This window comes from Coregonus lavaretus (assembly GCF_964263955.1).
Source record: "Coregonus lavaretus genome assembly, chromosome: 11".
Lineage (NCBI taxonomy): Eukaryota > Metazoa > Chordata > Actinopteri > Salmoniformes > Salmonidae > Coregonus > Coregonus lavaretus.
Window position 1 is genome coordinate 48459418 of NC_139998.1, and position 14150 is coordinate 48473567.

The 14150-nt window shown below is 46.6% G+C and overlaps 1 protein-coding gene across 1 annotated transcript in view; it reads left to right on the plus strand.

The window, feature by feature from the left end:
• Positions 1-8864, plus strand: part of LOC311137738 (uncharacterized protein KIAA1614-like) — a gene marked incomplete at both ends in the record, with an annotated part of 29475 nt that extends 20611 nt beyond the window's left edge. Inside the window, 4 exons of the mRNA XM_084172307.1 lie at positions 4347-4620; positions 4974-5095; positions 8040-8215; positions 8665-8864. Of these exons, the coding sequence (XP_084028433.1) occupies positions 4347-4620; positions 4974-5095; positions 8040-8215; positions 8665-8864 (772 nt within the window). The remainder of the gene's footprint in view (positions 1-4346; positions 4621-4973; positions 5096-8039; positions 8216-8664) is intronic.
• Between the last annotated feature and the right edge of the window lie 5286 nt (positions 8865-14150).

A 14150-nucleotide genomic window follows, 5' to 3' on the forward strand; every position in this document is an offset into this window, starting at 1 on the left:
TGTCAACCGTGATTGCGAGATCATGGAGCGGGCAGTCCTTCCCCGGGAGGAAGAGCAGCTCCGTCTTGCCGAGGTTCAGCTTGAGGTGGTGATCCGACATCCACACTGATATGTCTGTCAGACATGCAGAGATGCGATTCGCCACCTGGTTATCAGGGAAAGGAGAAAATTAATTGTGTGTCATCTGCGTAGCAATGATAGGAGAGACCATGTGAGGATATGACAGAGCCAAGTGACTTGGTGTATAGAGAGAATAGGAGAGGGCCTAGAACTGAGCCCTGGGGGACACCAGTGGTGAGAGCACGTGGTGCGGAGACAGATTCTCGCCACGCCACCTGGTAGGAGCGACCTGTCAGGTAGGACGCAATCCAAGAGTGAGCAGCGCCAGAGATGCCCAACTCGGAGAGGGTGGAGAGGAGGATCTGATGGTTCACAGTATCAAAGGCAGCAGATAGGTCTAGAAGGATAAGAGCAGAGGAGAGAGAGTTAGCTTTGGCAGAGCAGAGAGCCTCCGTGACACAGAGAAGAGCAGTCTCAGTTGAATGACCAGTCTTGAAACCTGACTGGTTAGGATCAAGAAGGTCATTCTGAGAGAGATAGCAGGAGAGTTGGCTAGAGACGGCACGCTCAAGAGTTTTGGAGAGAAAGAAGGGATAGTGGTCTGTAGTTGTTGACATAGGTGGGATCGAGTGTAGGTTTTTTGAGGAGGGGTGCAACTCTCGCCCTCTTGAAGACGGAAGGGACATAGCCAGCGATCAAGGATGAGTTGATGAGCGAGGTGAGGTAAGGGAGAAGGTCTCCGGAAATGTTCTGGAGAAGAGAGGAGGGGATAGGGTCAAGCGGGCAGGTTGTTGGGCGGCCGGCCATCACAAGTTGCAAGATTTAATCTGGAGAGAGAGGGGAGAAAGAAGTCAAAGCATAGGGTAGGGCAGTGTGAGCAGGACCAGCAGTGTCATTTGACTTAATAAATGAGAATCGGATGTCGTCAACCTTCTTTTCAAAATGGTTGACGAAGTCATCCACAGAGAGAGAGGAGGGAGGAGGAGGAGGAGGAGGATTCAGCAGGGAGGAGAAGGTGGCAAAGAGCTTCCTAGGGTTAGAGGCAGAGGCTTGAAATTTAGAGTGGTAGAAAGTGGCTTTGCAGCAGAAACAGAGGAAGAAAAAGTAGAGAGGAGTGAGCGAAAAGATGACAGGTCAGCAGGGAGTCTAGTTTTCCTCCATTTCTGCTTATCTGCCTGGAGTCCTGTTCTGTGAGCTCGCAATGAGTCGTCAAGCCATGGAGCAGGAGGGGAGGACCGAGCCGGCCGGGAGGATAGGGGACATAGAGAGTCAAATGATGCAGAAAGGGAGGAGAGGAGGGTCGAGGAGGCAGAATCAGGAGACCGGAGGGAGAAGGATTTAGCAGAGGGAAGAGATGATAGGATGGAAGAGCAGAGAGTAGCGGGAGAGAGAGAGAGCGAAGGTTGCGACGGCGCATTACCATCTGAGTAGGGGCAGAGTGAGTAGTGTTGGAGGAGAGCAAGAGAGAAAAGGATACAAAGTAGTGGTCAGAGACTTGGAGGGGAGTTGCAGTGAGATTAGTAGAAGAACAGCATCTAGTAAAGATGAGGTCAAGCGTATTGCCTGCCTTGTGAGTGGGGGGGACGGTGAGAGGGTGAGGTCAAAAGAGGAAAGGAGTGGAAAGAAGGAGGCAGAGAGAAATTAGTCGAAGGCAGACGTCGGCAGGTTAAAGTCACCCAGAACTGTGAGGGGTGAGCCATCCTCAGGAAAGGAACTTATCAAGGCGTCAAGCTCATTGATGAACTCTCCAAGGGAACCTGGAGGGCGATAAATTACAAGGATGTTAAGCTTGAATGGGCTAGTGACTGTGACAGCATGGAATTCAAATGAGGAGATAGACAGATGGGTCAGGGGGAAAAGAGAGAATGTCCACTTGGGAGAGATGAGAATTCCTGTGCCACCGCCGCGCTGACCAGATGCTCTCGGACCAGATGCTCTCGGGGTATTTTTCATAGCTATTTATCACCACAAACCGATGTTGGCACTAGGACCACACTCAACTAGCTATATAAGGCCATAAGCCAACAAGAACATGCTCATCCAGTGGCCGGTGATTTTAATGCAGGAAAACTGAAATCCGTTTTACTTATTTTCTACCAGCATGTCACCTGCGCAACTAGAGGGGACACAACTCTAGACCACCTTTACTCCACACACAGAGAAGCATACAAAGCGCTCCCTCGCCCTTCATTTGGCAAATCTGACCATAACTCTATCCTCCTGATCCTGCTTACAAGTAAAAACTCAAACAGCAAGTAGCAGTGACACGCTCAATTCGGAAGTGATCCGATGAAGCGGATGCTAAACTACAGGGCTGTTTTTCTAGAACAGACTGGAATATGTTCCAGGATTCATCCAATGGCATTGAGGAGTTTACCACATCAGTCACCGACTTCATTAATAAGTGCATCGACGACGTCGTACCCACAGTGACCGTATGTATATATCCCAACCAGAAGCCATGGACTGACATTTTCAATCTCTCCCTGACCCAGTCTGCAATACCTACATGTTTCAAGCGGACCACCATAGAGCGTCAAGGTGACCTGTCTAAATGACTATCGCCCATGGCACACATCTGTAGCCATGAAATGCTTTGAAAGGCTGGTCATGGCTAACATCAACGGCATCATCCCAGACACCCTGGACCCACTCCAATTCGCATACCGTCCGACAGATCCACAGATGACGCAATCTCTATTGCACTTCACACTGCCCTTTCCCACTCTGACAAAAGGAACACCTATGTGAGAATGCTGTTCATTGACTACAGCTCATTGTTCAACACCATAGCGCCCTCGAAGCTCATCACTAAACTAATGTCCCTGGGACTGAACACCTCCCTCAGCAACTGGATCCTGGACTTCCTGACGGGCCCCCAAAGGTGGTGAGAATAGGCAGCAACACATCTGCCACACTGACCCTCAACACGGGGGCCCCTCAGGTGTGCGTGCTGTACTCCCTGTTCACCCACAACTCCAACACGATCGTTAAGTTTGCCGACGACACAACAATGGTAGGCCTGATCAACGATGAGACAGCCTATGGGGAGGTGGTCAGAGAACTGGCAGTGGTGCCAGGACAACAACCTCTCCCTCAGTAAGTCAAAGGAGCTGATCGTGGATTACAGGAAACGGAGGGCCGAGCATGCCCCCATTCACATCGACAGGGCTGTAATGGAGCGTGTCGAGAGCTTCAAGTTCCTCGGTGTCCACATCACTAAGGATTTATCATTGTCAAACACACCAACACAGTCGTGAAGAGGGCACGACAATGCCCCTTCCACCTCAGGAGGCTAAAAATATTTGGCATGGGCTATCAGATCCTCCAAAACTTATATAGCTGCAACATCGAGAGCATCTTGACTGGCTGCATCACCGCTTGGTATAGCAACTGCTCGGCATCCGACCGGAAGGCGCTACAGAGGGTAACGCGTACAGCCCAGTACATCACTGGGGCCAAGCTTCCTGCCATCCAGGACCTCTATACCAAGCGGTGTCAGAGGAAGGCCCAAAAAATTGTCAAAGACTCCAGCCACCCAAGCCACAGACTGTTCTCTCTGCTACCGCGTGGCAAGTGGTACCAATGCACCAAGTCTGGAACCAAAAGGACCCTGAACTGCTTCTACCCCCAAGCAATAAGACTTGTAAACAAGACCCACACATACTTACATTTGTATTTGTATTTATTATGGATCCCCATTAGCTGCTGCCAAGGCCTTGGGGACTGTGAAGAGACCTCTGGTGGCATGTCTGGTGGGGTATGCATGGGTGACCGAGCTGTGCGCCAGACAGCTCGGTGCATTCAACATGTCAATAGCTCTCATAAATACAAGTAGTGATGAAGTCAATCTCTCGTCCACTTTGAGCCAGGAGAGATAGACATGCATATTATTAATATTAGCCCTCTGTGTATGAAAAATGTATGCACTCACTAACTGTAAGTCGCTCTGGATAAGAGTGTCTGCTAAATGACTAAAATGTCAATGTAAATGTGTTAACTCAACACTGACCTCTTCTGACCAAATATTAATACGTGAATGAATGCAAACATCTGAGGTGAAGTAATTATTTCAATTTCCCGGATCAATTCTTTCCATTTCTAACGGTTTTCCCAATCAAATTAAGAACTAGAATTTATAATGGAGTTGAGTCCAGTTTAGATGTGACTCATGATGTCTGTACTTGTTTATATGTTGTTGTCTATCTCTCAATGTCTTTCTGTTGATCTCTCTCCCTCTTTCCCTCCTTCACCCCTCTCCCCCCTACCCCCTCTTCCCCTCACAGGACGGTAGGGACAGAGACAGAGCAGCAGGAGGGCAGGTCCAAGCTTTCTCTGCGTCGTTTATTCGCTGCCATTGGCCTGAATGGAGTGAGGAAGCTGGGTAAAGGGCGCTCCAGTAGCATGGAGCAGCTTAGCTTCCAGCCCCGGGGTGTCCCCCCGGCCTTTCCTGGCCCTTCCTCCACCACCCCCACACCCAGCTCCAGCTCTAGCCTCAGTCCTGCACGCCCAGAACCCAGCCAACTGAGGAAAGCCCTGTCGCTCCAGTCCCTACGCATGGTGAGAGGAGACATTCCTTTGTCATGTCACATGTCAAACTTATCTTTTGAATTATAGGGAATTATAGCAATTGTAGTCTTGCTTGTAGTCTGAGAGGGTTCCGCTTTATGTCTGTCAAACACTGTTTAAACTATAAGGATACTGAGATCTCAGTTAGTTGGAACATTGTTGTGACTGTGTACTAGAAATAGAAATTAAAATGATTTTCCACATAACTATACTGTAAAATGCATATTTTGTCAAGGTATTGCTGGATACCTTTTTTAAAAAGTAACGCGGTCTTAAAATGAATCCAAATGGAATATTGTGGAAGGTCGCATAGGGCTGCTGTCATGTTCATTTCTCACCACCAGGGGTCACCTTTTAAGCAGCTGAGGAAATCGTCATCAGTCCAGAATTTACAGTCGTCCAAGAAGATGGGAGATCGCTCCAGTCAATTCACACCTGGAGACCAGCCCAGCAGCCCTGCTCTCAGGTATAACCAGTAGCGGTGCGTGTTTTAAATCACTGAGGAAGCCAAGCCAGTAAAAAAGCAAAATTATGTACAACCTATGTTGTGATAATTGCGTTTTTGCTCTATAACCCATTAGTTCATACTCCACCGTGATATAAAATAAGGACGTAACAACAAAAAGACAACAGTCACACAGTGACGGAATAAATAAAACTACACATACGTTTGTTTCATCACAAAACTGGAAAGCAACATCTGTCCAGTGAAGTCCACAAAGCAAATATTGCATACAAACAGTTATATCACCTGCAGCATGGTCAAGCAAGTTAATGTTTTCTAAAGTTTACTAAACCAACTACTGATTTAGAACCACGGAGTTATTGCAAGTCAGCACAAAGACAACACTAGCACTGCCTCTGCTATTCCAGCACCATTTAAACTTAAACACCAAATCAACAAGGCTATATATGCTTAGTTTAATACACTAAAAACAAACTTAAAGATACTGTACCAAAAACAATTGAGTCCGATCAATGTTACTAAATATCAAATGGCTGTCCATGGTACTGATTTCTGTGTGCATGCGTGCAAGTAAAATTAAAAATTTTGACTCACCCTAGACAAGTTGAAAGCCAATACCATCCTCCTCGCTTTCATGTTGGCAAAATGATCTATGGCTCTGTCATACAGTACACTTTTAGTTTTTGTTGTCATAGGGTACCTAGCTAATCCTCGCATGGGCAACAATGAACCAGCTAAGTTAGCTATGCTACATATTGAACTTCAATCGTCTCAGGCCAGTGGCACAACATATTCATTTATAGTTAGATCAGAATCTGCATCATAATCATTGGCCTTCTCCATCCATGGCTTAGCAAAGGGCCGATTTAGCAAGCTGGAGAAACAGACACATTTTTCAGAAAATGACATTTTGCAAAGGAAATGATTTGATTGGCCTGAAGCCAAATCCAAACTGGCCTCCCTTGGCGGGCATTTTACTGCACCAGGACAACCCATAGTTGAGCTCAGCTGATTGGCTAATTATTTTATTTAAAAAATTATCAAGGGAGGCCAAATGCTTGTTGGCATCAATCAATCAAATGCTACCACGGCAACATGTTATACTATTTTGGTCCAGACAGCATCAGATAGATACTGAGACAGCGGGGCGCTGTTTCCCTCGCTTGGATTATTTCTCCGGTGAGATCAGCCACTTGCGAATTGATGGAAAATTATGAAAACACAGAAAGAGACGAAAGATAAATTATTTTATGTTTATTTATTGGTCAAATATTTGGGGAAGCCTGGCTTCCGTTGGCCACCATGAATATACGCCACTGGGTATAACATAAACAGACATTCACACACACGCACGCGCACACACACACATTAGAACTATGACATCAGCAACATAAAAATAGGCAACTGTTGCAGTAATAACAGTTAATCTAACATCCAATCTGTCACAATGCAAAGCTTGCACATTGATCTTCTCTAAAGTGGCACCTCATGTCCAAACATTATGAATGAAGTCAACATCGATCCTTCCTGACAGGAGGTTACAAGGCTGGCATGTGCTCAAGGCTGCCTGGAATCTCTGGTATGCATGGATGGGCGCCGTGTGTGTTGTGCAACCGAATAGTTTCCATTCACTGGGTCTGAGTGGACGGATAAAAATAGATTGAGTGCGGTGGTGCTGCCGAAGAAAGACTGTCGCAACATCATATGATGGATTTGGAAAGGTGGCTTGGAGCAGTGGTGAAATTGAACATCGACTGTTTGGGTGATGTTGTTGACACTGCCTGTGTTAGTGAGTGTGTGTTTGTTTATTAGTGTGCGTGTCCATCAAGTGCGCGCTTGTGTGTCTGTACGTGAGTGTGTGTTTCAAGTTTTAATGTCACATGCACAAGTATAGTGAAATGCCTTTCTTGCAAACTCAAAACCCAACAATGCAATGTGTGTGTCTGTACCTGAGCGTATCAGCAGCTGACACACTAGAGACCAGAGAAGGACATTTCAGGCTTGCACTTGCATCACCTTCGTCGAGAGGCAGTCAGAAACCTGATAGGCTAGGAACATGACACAGCCGGGCCATATATGGACCGCGCTACATGGCTCTCTGGGGGGGGGGGGTTCTGCCGTAGAGACCTTAATGTAGGAAGCAGACCATCTCCCTCCCCCATGCAATGACTTCATTATTTACATTATAAAACTGGAAATGGCACAAGGCAGCACACCATGTCTCTCCATTCACCTTCATGACTTATTACTCAAATTAAATTGCATGTTTGCCATGGGTATGAAAGGGAAAGGAAAGGGGGATACCTAGTCAGTTGTACAACTGAATGCATTCAACTGAAATGTGTCTTCCGCATTTAACCCAACCCCTCTGAATCAGAGAGGTGGGGGGCTGCCTTAAACGACATCCATGTAATGTAGAAATGGGTCAAAATATCCCCACTGGACAAAGATGTAAATTCAACATCTACTCCACGTTGGTTCAACGTAATTTCATTGAAATGAAGTGGAAACAACGTGGAGTCAACCAGTGTCAAAGATCAGAGTTCCAGTTCCAGTAAAAAGAACCAGCAAAAAGACCTGGGAGTCAAAACCTTGTTCAGGAAACCACCTGGGAGCACAGATTGCGGTGTGTATCCTGTAAACATGCCTGTATCTGAGCCTTTGTCAAAGATTGCAATGTTAGCATTTTGTGGCACATAATTCATATTTTTTCCCCTTATTTTTGTCTGAGAGAAGACACTACTGTCAAAGCAAGCGGCCATAGACAAATCCACAGCCATTGAGCTGGTCACACACACTGTCCCTCTGTCATACCCCCAACACCCCAGGTTTCCATGGTGTTTGTGGTTTCTGTGGTGTAGATGGTTGCCATGGCGTCTGTGGTTGCCATTACATTGTGGGTAGAAATGTGTCACCTCAATGCCGCTGTTCGGTCTCTCTCTAGTTGGGGCCTCCAGAGGGTTCTGAGTGTGGAGAATGTGGGCTACCCCAGCGGGGTGCGCTCTGTAGGCAGGGTGGCCCAAGCCTTCCCTGACGGGACCCTCCTGCTGGAGCTCAGCAGACCCCCCAACGGACCCTTCGGTTTCCTCATCTCCCGGGGCAAAGGACGACCCGACTCAGGTACACAAAATGAGCCTTTTACACTGCAGTCATTTACACTGGTGCTTGGCCTAAAGTATATTGTTTCCATGACTGAGACCGGGGCCAAAAGCCTAGGGTTGGTCCTAGATGGCCTACCCTGCTCTAACCCAGGGCCGTCTGGGGCCATTTGGGGACTTGCTGTTTTGGTTGTCTTTCTAATCTAGTGTTATGTAATGATGTCCTGTTCATTAGAATGTCCCCCTTCTGTGTGCTCAAGGTGTGAGTGTTTTGTCGTTAACTTACTTCACTCGTGTCCTGCTGTTGGATGTGTGTTTAGTGTTGTATTCTGTGTTGGTGTGTAATTAGTAAGATGTAATAATACTGCTCCTATACTTCTGCCTGTAGATATGTGTTATAAAAATAAGTGTGTGTGTGTGTGTAACCCTACCAGTAACATGCTCCTGTCTGTTATCCTGTCTGTCCTGTAGGTGTGTATGTGGAGGAAATGGGTGACAGCAGTACAGAGAAGATGTACGCGGGGCTGCTGGGGGTGGGAGACGAGCTGCTGGAGGTGAACGGCGAGAAGGTGGCCGGACTCAGTCTGGACATGGTGACACGCCTCATGACCCAGGAGAACATAGCCTCTGTCCGCGTGCTCCGACACAGGAGGCTTCCCCCTCGTCGCTAGACAACCTGAGGACCGCCGGTCACCGTGGTGATGCCATGGTAGCGCCATGGCAACCGGCAATGGCATGGAAACCCGCAATGTAATGCAACCACAGACGCCATGGCAACCATCGACACCACAGAAACCACAAACACCATGGAAACCTGGGGTGTTGGGGGTATGACAGAGGGACAGTGTGTGTGACCAGCTCAATGGATGTGGATATGTCTATGGCCGCTTGCTTTGACAGTAGTGTCTTCTCTCAGAAATGTAGCGTTATTCTTCTGAAGACACGTCAAGATGTTTGACACGATTGGCTGATTTTTCTATACGGTTCAGATGGAGTTGCTATTAGAGCAGGAGCTGTCTCATATTTCCTCATGTCCTGTAATATACACTGCTCAAAAAAATAAAGGGAACACTTAAACAACACAATGTAACTCCAAGTCAATCACACTTCTGTGAAATCAAACTGTCCACTTAGGAAGCAACACTGATTGACAATAAATTTCACATGCTGTTGTGCAAATGGAATAGACAACAGGTGGAAATTATACGCAATTAGCAAGACACCCCCAATAAAGGACTGGTTTTGCAGGTGGTGACCACAGACCACTTCTCAGTTCCTATGCTTCCTGGCTGATGTTTTGGTCACTTTTGAATGCTGGCGGTGCTTCCACTCTAGTGGTAGCATGAGACGGAGTCTACAACCCACACAAGTGGCTCAGGTAGTGCAGCTCATCCAGGATGGCACATCAATGCGAGCTGTGGCAAGAAGGTTTGCTGTGTCTGTCAGTGTCAGGCCAGTACATCAGGAGACGTGGAGGAGGCCGTAGGAGGGCAACAACCCAGCAGCAGGACTGCTACCTCCGCTTTTGTGCAAGGAGGAGCAGGAGGAGCACTGCCAGAGCCCTGCAAAATGACCTCCAGCAGGCCACAAATGTGCATGTGTCTGCTCAAACGGTCAGAAACAGACTCCATGAGGGTGGTATGAGGGCCCGACGTCCACAGGTGGGGGTTGTGCTTACAGCCCAACACCGTGCAGGACGTTTGGCATTTGCCAAAGAACACCAAGATTGGCAAATTCGCCACTGGCGCCCTGTGCTATTCATAGATGAAAGCAGGTTCACACTGAGCACATGTGACAGACGTGACACAGTCTGGAGACGCCGTGGAGAACGTTCTGCTGCCTGCAACATCCTCCAGCATGACCGGTTTGGCGGTGGGTCAGTCATGGTGTGGGGTGGCATTTCTTTGGGGGGCCGCACAGCCCTCCATGTGCTCGCCAGAGGTAGCCTGACTGCCATTAGGTACCGAGATGAGATCCTCAGACCCCTTGTGAGACCATATGCTGGTGCGGTTGGCCCTGGGTTCCTCCAAATGCAAGACAATGCTAGACCTCATGTGGCTGGAGTGTGTCAGCAGTTCCTGCAAGAGGAAGGCATTGATGCTATGGACTGGCCCGCCCTTTCCCCAGACCTGAATCCAATTGAGCACATCTGGGACATCATGTCTCGCTCCATCCACCAACGCCACGTTGCACCACAGACTGTCCAGGAGTTGGCGGATGCTTTAGTCCAGGTCTGGGAGGAGATCCCTCAGGAGACCATCCACCACCTCATCAGGAGCATGCCCAGGCGTTGTAGGGAGGTCATACAGGCACGTGGAGGCCACACACACACTACTGAGCCTCATTTTGATGGACATTACATCAAAGTTGGATCAGCCTGTAGTGTGGTTTTCCACTTTAATTTTGAGGGTGACTCCAAATCCAGACCTCCATGGGTTGATAAATTTGATTTCCATTGATAATTTTTGTGTGATTTTGTTGTCAGCACATTCAACTATGTAAAGAAAAAGTATTTAATAAGATTATTTCATTCATTCAGATCTAGGACGTGTTATTTTAGTGTTCCCTTTATATTTTTGAGCAGTGTATTTTCTTTGGCCTTAGGTGCTCCTTACTTTAGCTGTTGAAAACATAACCAGCAGTGCCAAAAATACATATTATCATTACAGGTAATGCACAAAGCTTTCAGCAGCTCACACAGCAACAATACAGTCTGGTAGGAGATTCTCTGTTAAAAACCTCATACGAATCTCCTCCATTCCATGCATCTTGACTGAGGTCATCTTTATGCAATTAAATCCTATTTTTATTGTGGTAATTGGTTTAGTCAGAAACCAGACCTGGATTTCAGATAATTAATGTATGGGTTAGAAACAGAGGAGACATGAAGCATCTCAAAAGTGATACGATTGAAGCAAGCCTAACAGTTGTTAGAGAAGATACTGTGCAGTCTCTTCGAGTCCAATATACTAATTTTGCTCAGCCAGCCTCATGGAGTGAATGGAACAATAGGAGAGCATCTTAACTGAAAAATAAGAGTTTTGGACTTTGACTAGTCATAAAAATAGTATTGGATATGAACTGAAGCACTAAGGGGATAAAGAAGTACCCTATATACTGTATACAAAAGTATACAGTATATAGGGCTCAGCCGCGAAGTGGTAGGCCACACAAGCTCACAGAACGGGACTGTTGAGTGCTGAAGCGCGTAAAAATCGTCTGTTGTAACTCTCACAACCGATTTTAACTGTTTGTCGGGAGCTTCGTGGAATGCGTTTCCATGGCCGAGCAGCCGCACACAAGCCTAAGATCACCATGCACAATGCCAAGCGTCAGCTGGAGTGGTGTAAAGCTCACCGCCATTGGACTCTGGAGCAGTGGAAACGCGTTCTCTGGAGTGATGAATCACGCTTCACCATCTGGCAGTCCGACGGACGATTCTGGGTTTGGCGGATGCCAGGAGAACACTACCTGCCCGAATGCATAGTGTCAACTGTAACGTTTGGTGGAGGAGGAATAATGGTCTGGGACTGTGTTTCATGGTTCGGGCTAGGCCCCTTAGTTCCAGTGAAGAGAAATCTTAACGCTACAGCATACAATTACATTCTAGACGATTCTGTGCTTCCAACTTTGCAGCAAGAGTTTGGGGAAGTCCCTTTCCTGTTTCAGCATGACAATGCCCCCGTGCACAAAGCGAGGTCCATACAGAAATGGTTTGTCGAGATCAGTGTGGAAGAACTTGTTGGCTTGCAAAGAGCTCTGACATTAACCCCATCGAACACCTTTGGGATGAATTGGAACGCCGACTGCAAGCCAGGCCTAATCGCCTAACATCAGTGCCCGACCTCAGTAATGCTCTTGTGGCTGAATGGAAGCAAGTGCCCGCAGCAATGTTCCAACATCTAGTGGAAAGCCTTCCCAGAAGAGTGGAGGCTGTTATAGTAGCAAAGGTGGGACCAACTCCATATTAATGCCCTTGAAATGAGATGTTCGACGAGCAGGTGTCCACATAGTCATGTAGTGTACTCTGGACAGCACAGAGTAGAAGTATTGAGGGAGTCGGTGTGTTGTTGTGAAGTCTGATCAAGGATAGGTCACTTTTCTCCATGGTCTTCCAATGGTGTGTTCTGTTTACAGCAATAGCTACAATGAACTAGAAACTAGCCCAGGTACCAGTCAAGATGTGCTTTAACCAGCTTGTCTTTAACAATGTTTGTGTTGTTGACTGCAGGAAGTTAACTAGGTAAGACTTACTCCAAAGAATGAGGTGTCGCAACTACATTTTGTCAATTGTCAGTGATAACAAACTTGTAAATGACAGCAGTTCATTGTGTTAGTAATTATTTGAACTCTTGTGTGTGTTCTATCCTAGACTGTTCTTATCTAACATCACTACAAAACCAAACACCCATAGCCTCGAACTCGTCCATTTTGTTTGACGTTTTTCCTCGGCCTACATGGATCAACAACACTATATCCATGCCATCTTGATTGTACCGAAGGATCCTCCTCTTTGCTTGTGTCCATTTGCCAAAAAAAGAAGAATCAATATTTGTTGACATTTTGTCATATAAATGTGCTGTACCCAAATAGGATTAAGTTCCCCTATTGATCAGAAAGGTACTCACGGTGACTCTTATCTTAGCCTGGTCCCAGATCTGTTTATGCGGTCTTGCCAACTCCTATGGTCATTGTCACATCTGATCTGAGAACAGGCTATCTAATCATCTGTCATTTATTAGGTTATTCCTGGTTGGTTGAGTCTGGGTTTTGAATTCGGGGTTCGTCTGTCAACGTACAAAGTCCTTTCCAATGCTGCTGATTTGTTAATGTCATTACAATAATGCATTGTACACAAAGCAGTAACTGCCTAAGTGTCAGGTTGATTGTCTAAAGAAAGGCATTGTAAAACCATAAGGTCAAACCATTGGGTTGTAGAGACAACCATGAGAAAATAGATCAAAGAAGTTGATGATAAGTCAGACAGACCCACTGGGAAAATGCATAGTAAATTATTTGGACATTTCAACAGTAAATACACGGTACTAGAGGTCATTACATGTGTGTGACTGTGACGATAGGAAGCACTGAAAGTATCGACATTTGAGGAGTCATTTGACGTCTTCACCAGTATTAAAGTGTACAAAGAACAGACTTTTCACTGTCACACAATATATGTATTTTGTTACTTTTATTTTATATCTATGGTCCAAATAAAATGTGTACTACTCGTTCTTTCATGCCTTGCATTGGACTCGCTTCTCATTCAATGTTGTCCTCTTCGTTATTCAAATTATACACAAACCAATTGTGTCCTCCTCAATGCAAATGATGTCAGTTTCACTTTCAATAACAAGAAGCATCTACACAGTATCTACCAATGTCAACCAGCTGTATGGGGTCATCTTTCACCACTTGAGTCAATAGCCTCTTTGCCTGTCAGAAAGAGAGGTGAAAGAGGGATGAATTGGGGAAGAGGAGGCCGTTGTGTAGAGTAGGCTAGCCAGGGCCTCATGTGGTCTAGCGAAAGGGAGGAGGGGAGACCGACGGGGGAAGAGTGATCAATACCCCCCCCCCAAATCCCCCTGATAACATGAAGGTTAGTACATCACCACCAACACACACACCCTGCAAGACCTCTTTAACTATAGAAGTGTATTAAGCAGACGATTTGGTGGAGAACAGTAGATCAAATAGATAAATGGATACACTTTTGTGACTCATTGTCCATTTAGAACTCAGCGAAGGAAGCACTTCCACTGTCCCTCTCTTGTATGCCAATATTCACAATGTCTGAGCCCTAAACACTTCACCCCCACCATGCATTGCAAAGCTACTGACACCAGCTGTCTAGAGGGGCTGGGTGAACCTCCTCCTTCCTCTCCTCTCTATGGGGGCGTGTCCTTAGCTGGCCCCTCTATTCATCCTTTGTGGAACAAGAGAGGGGAGCTGGGAAC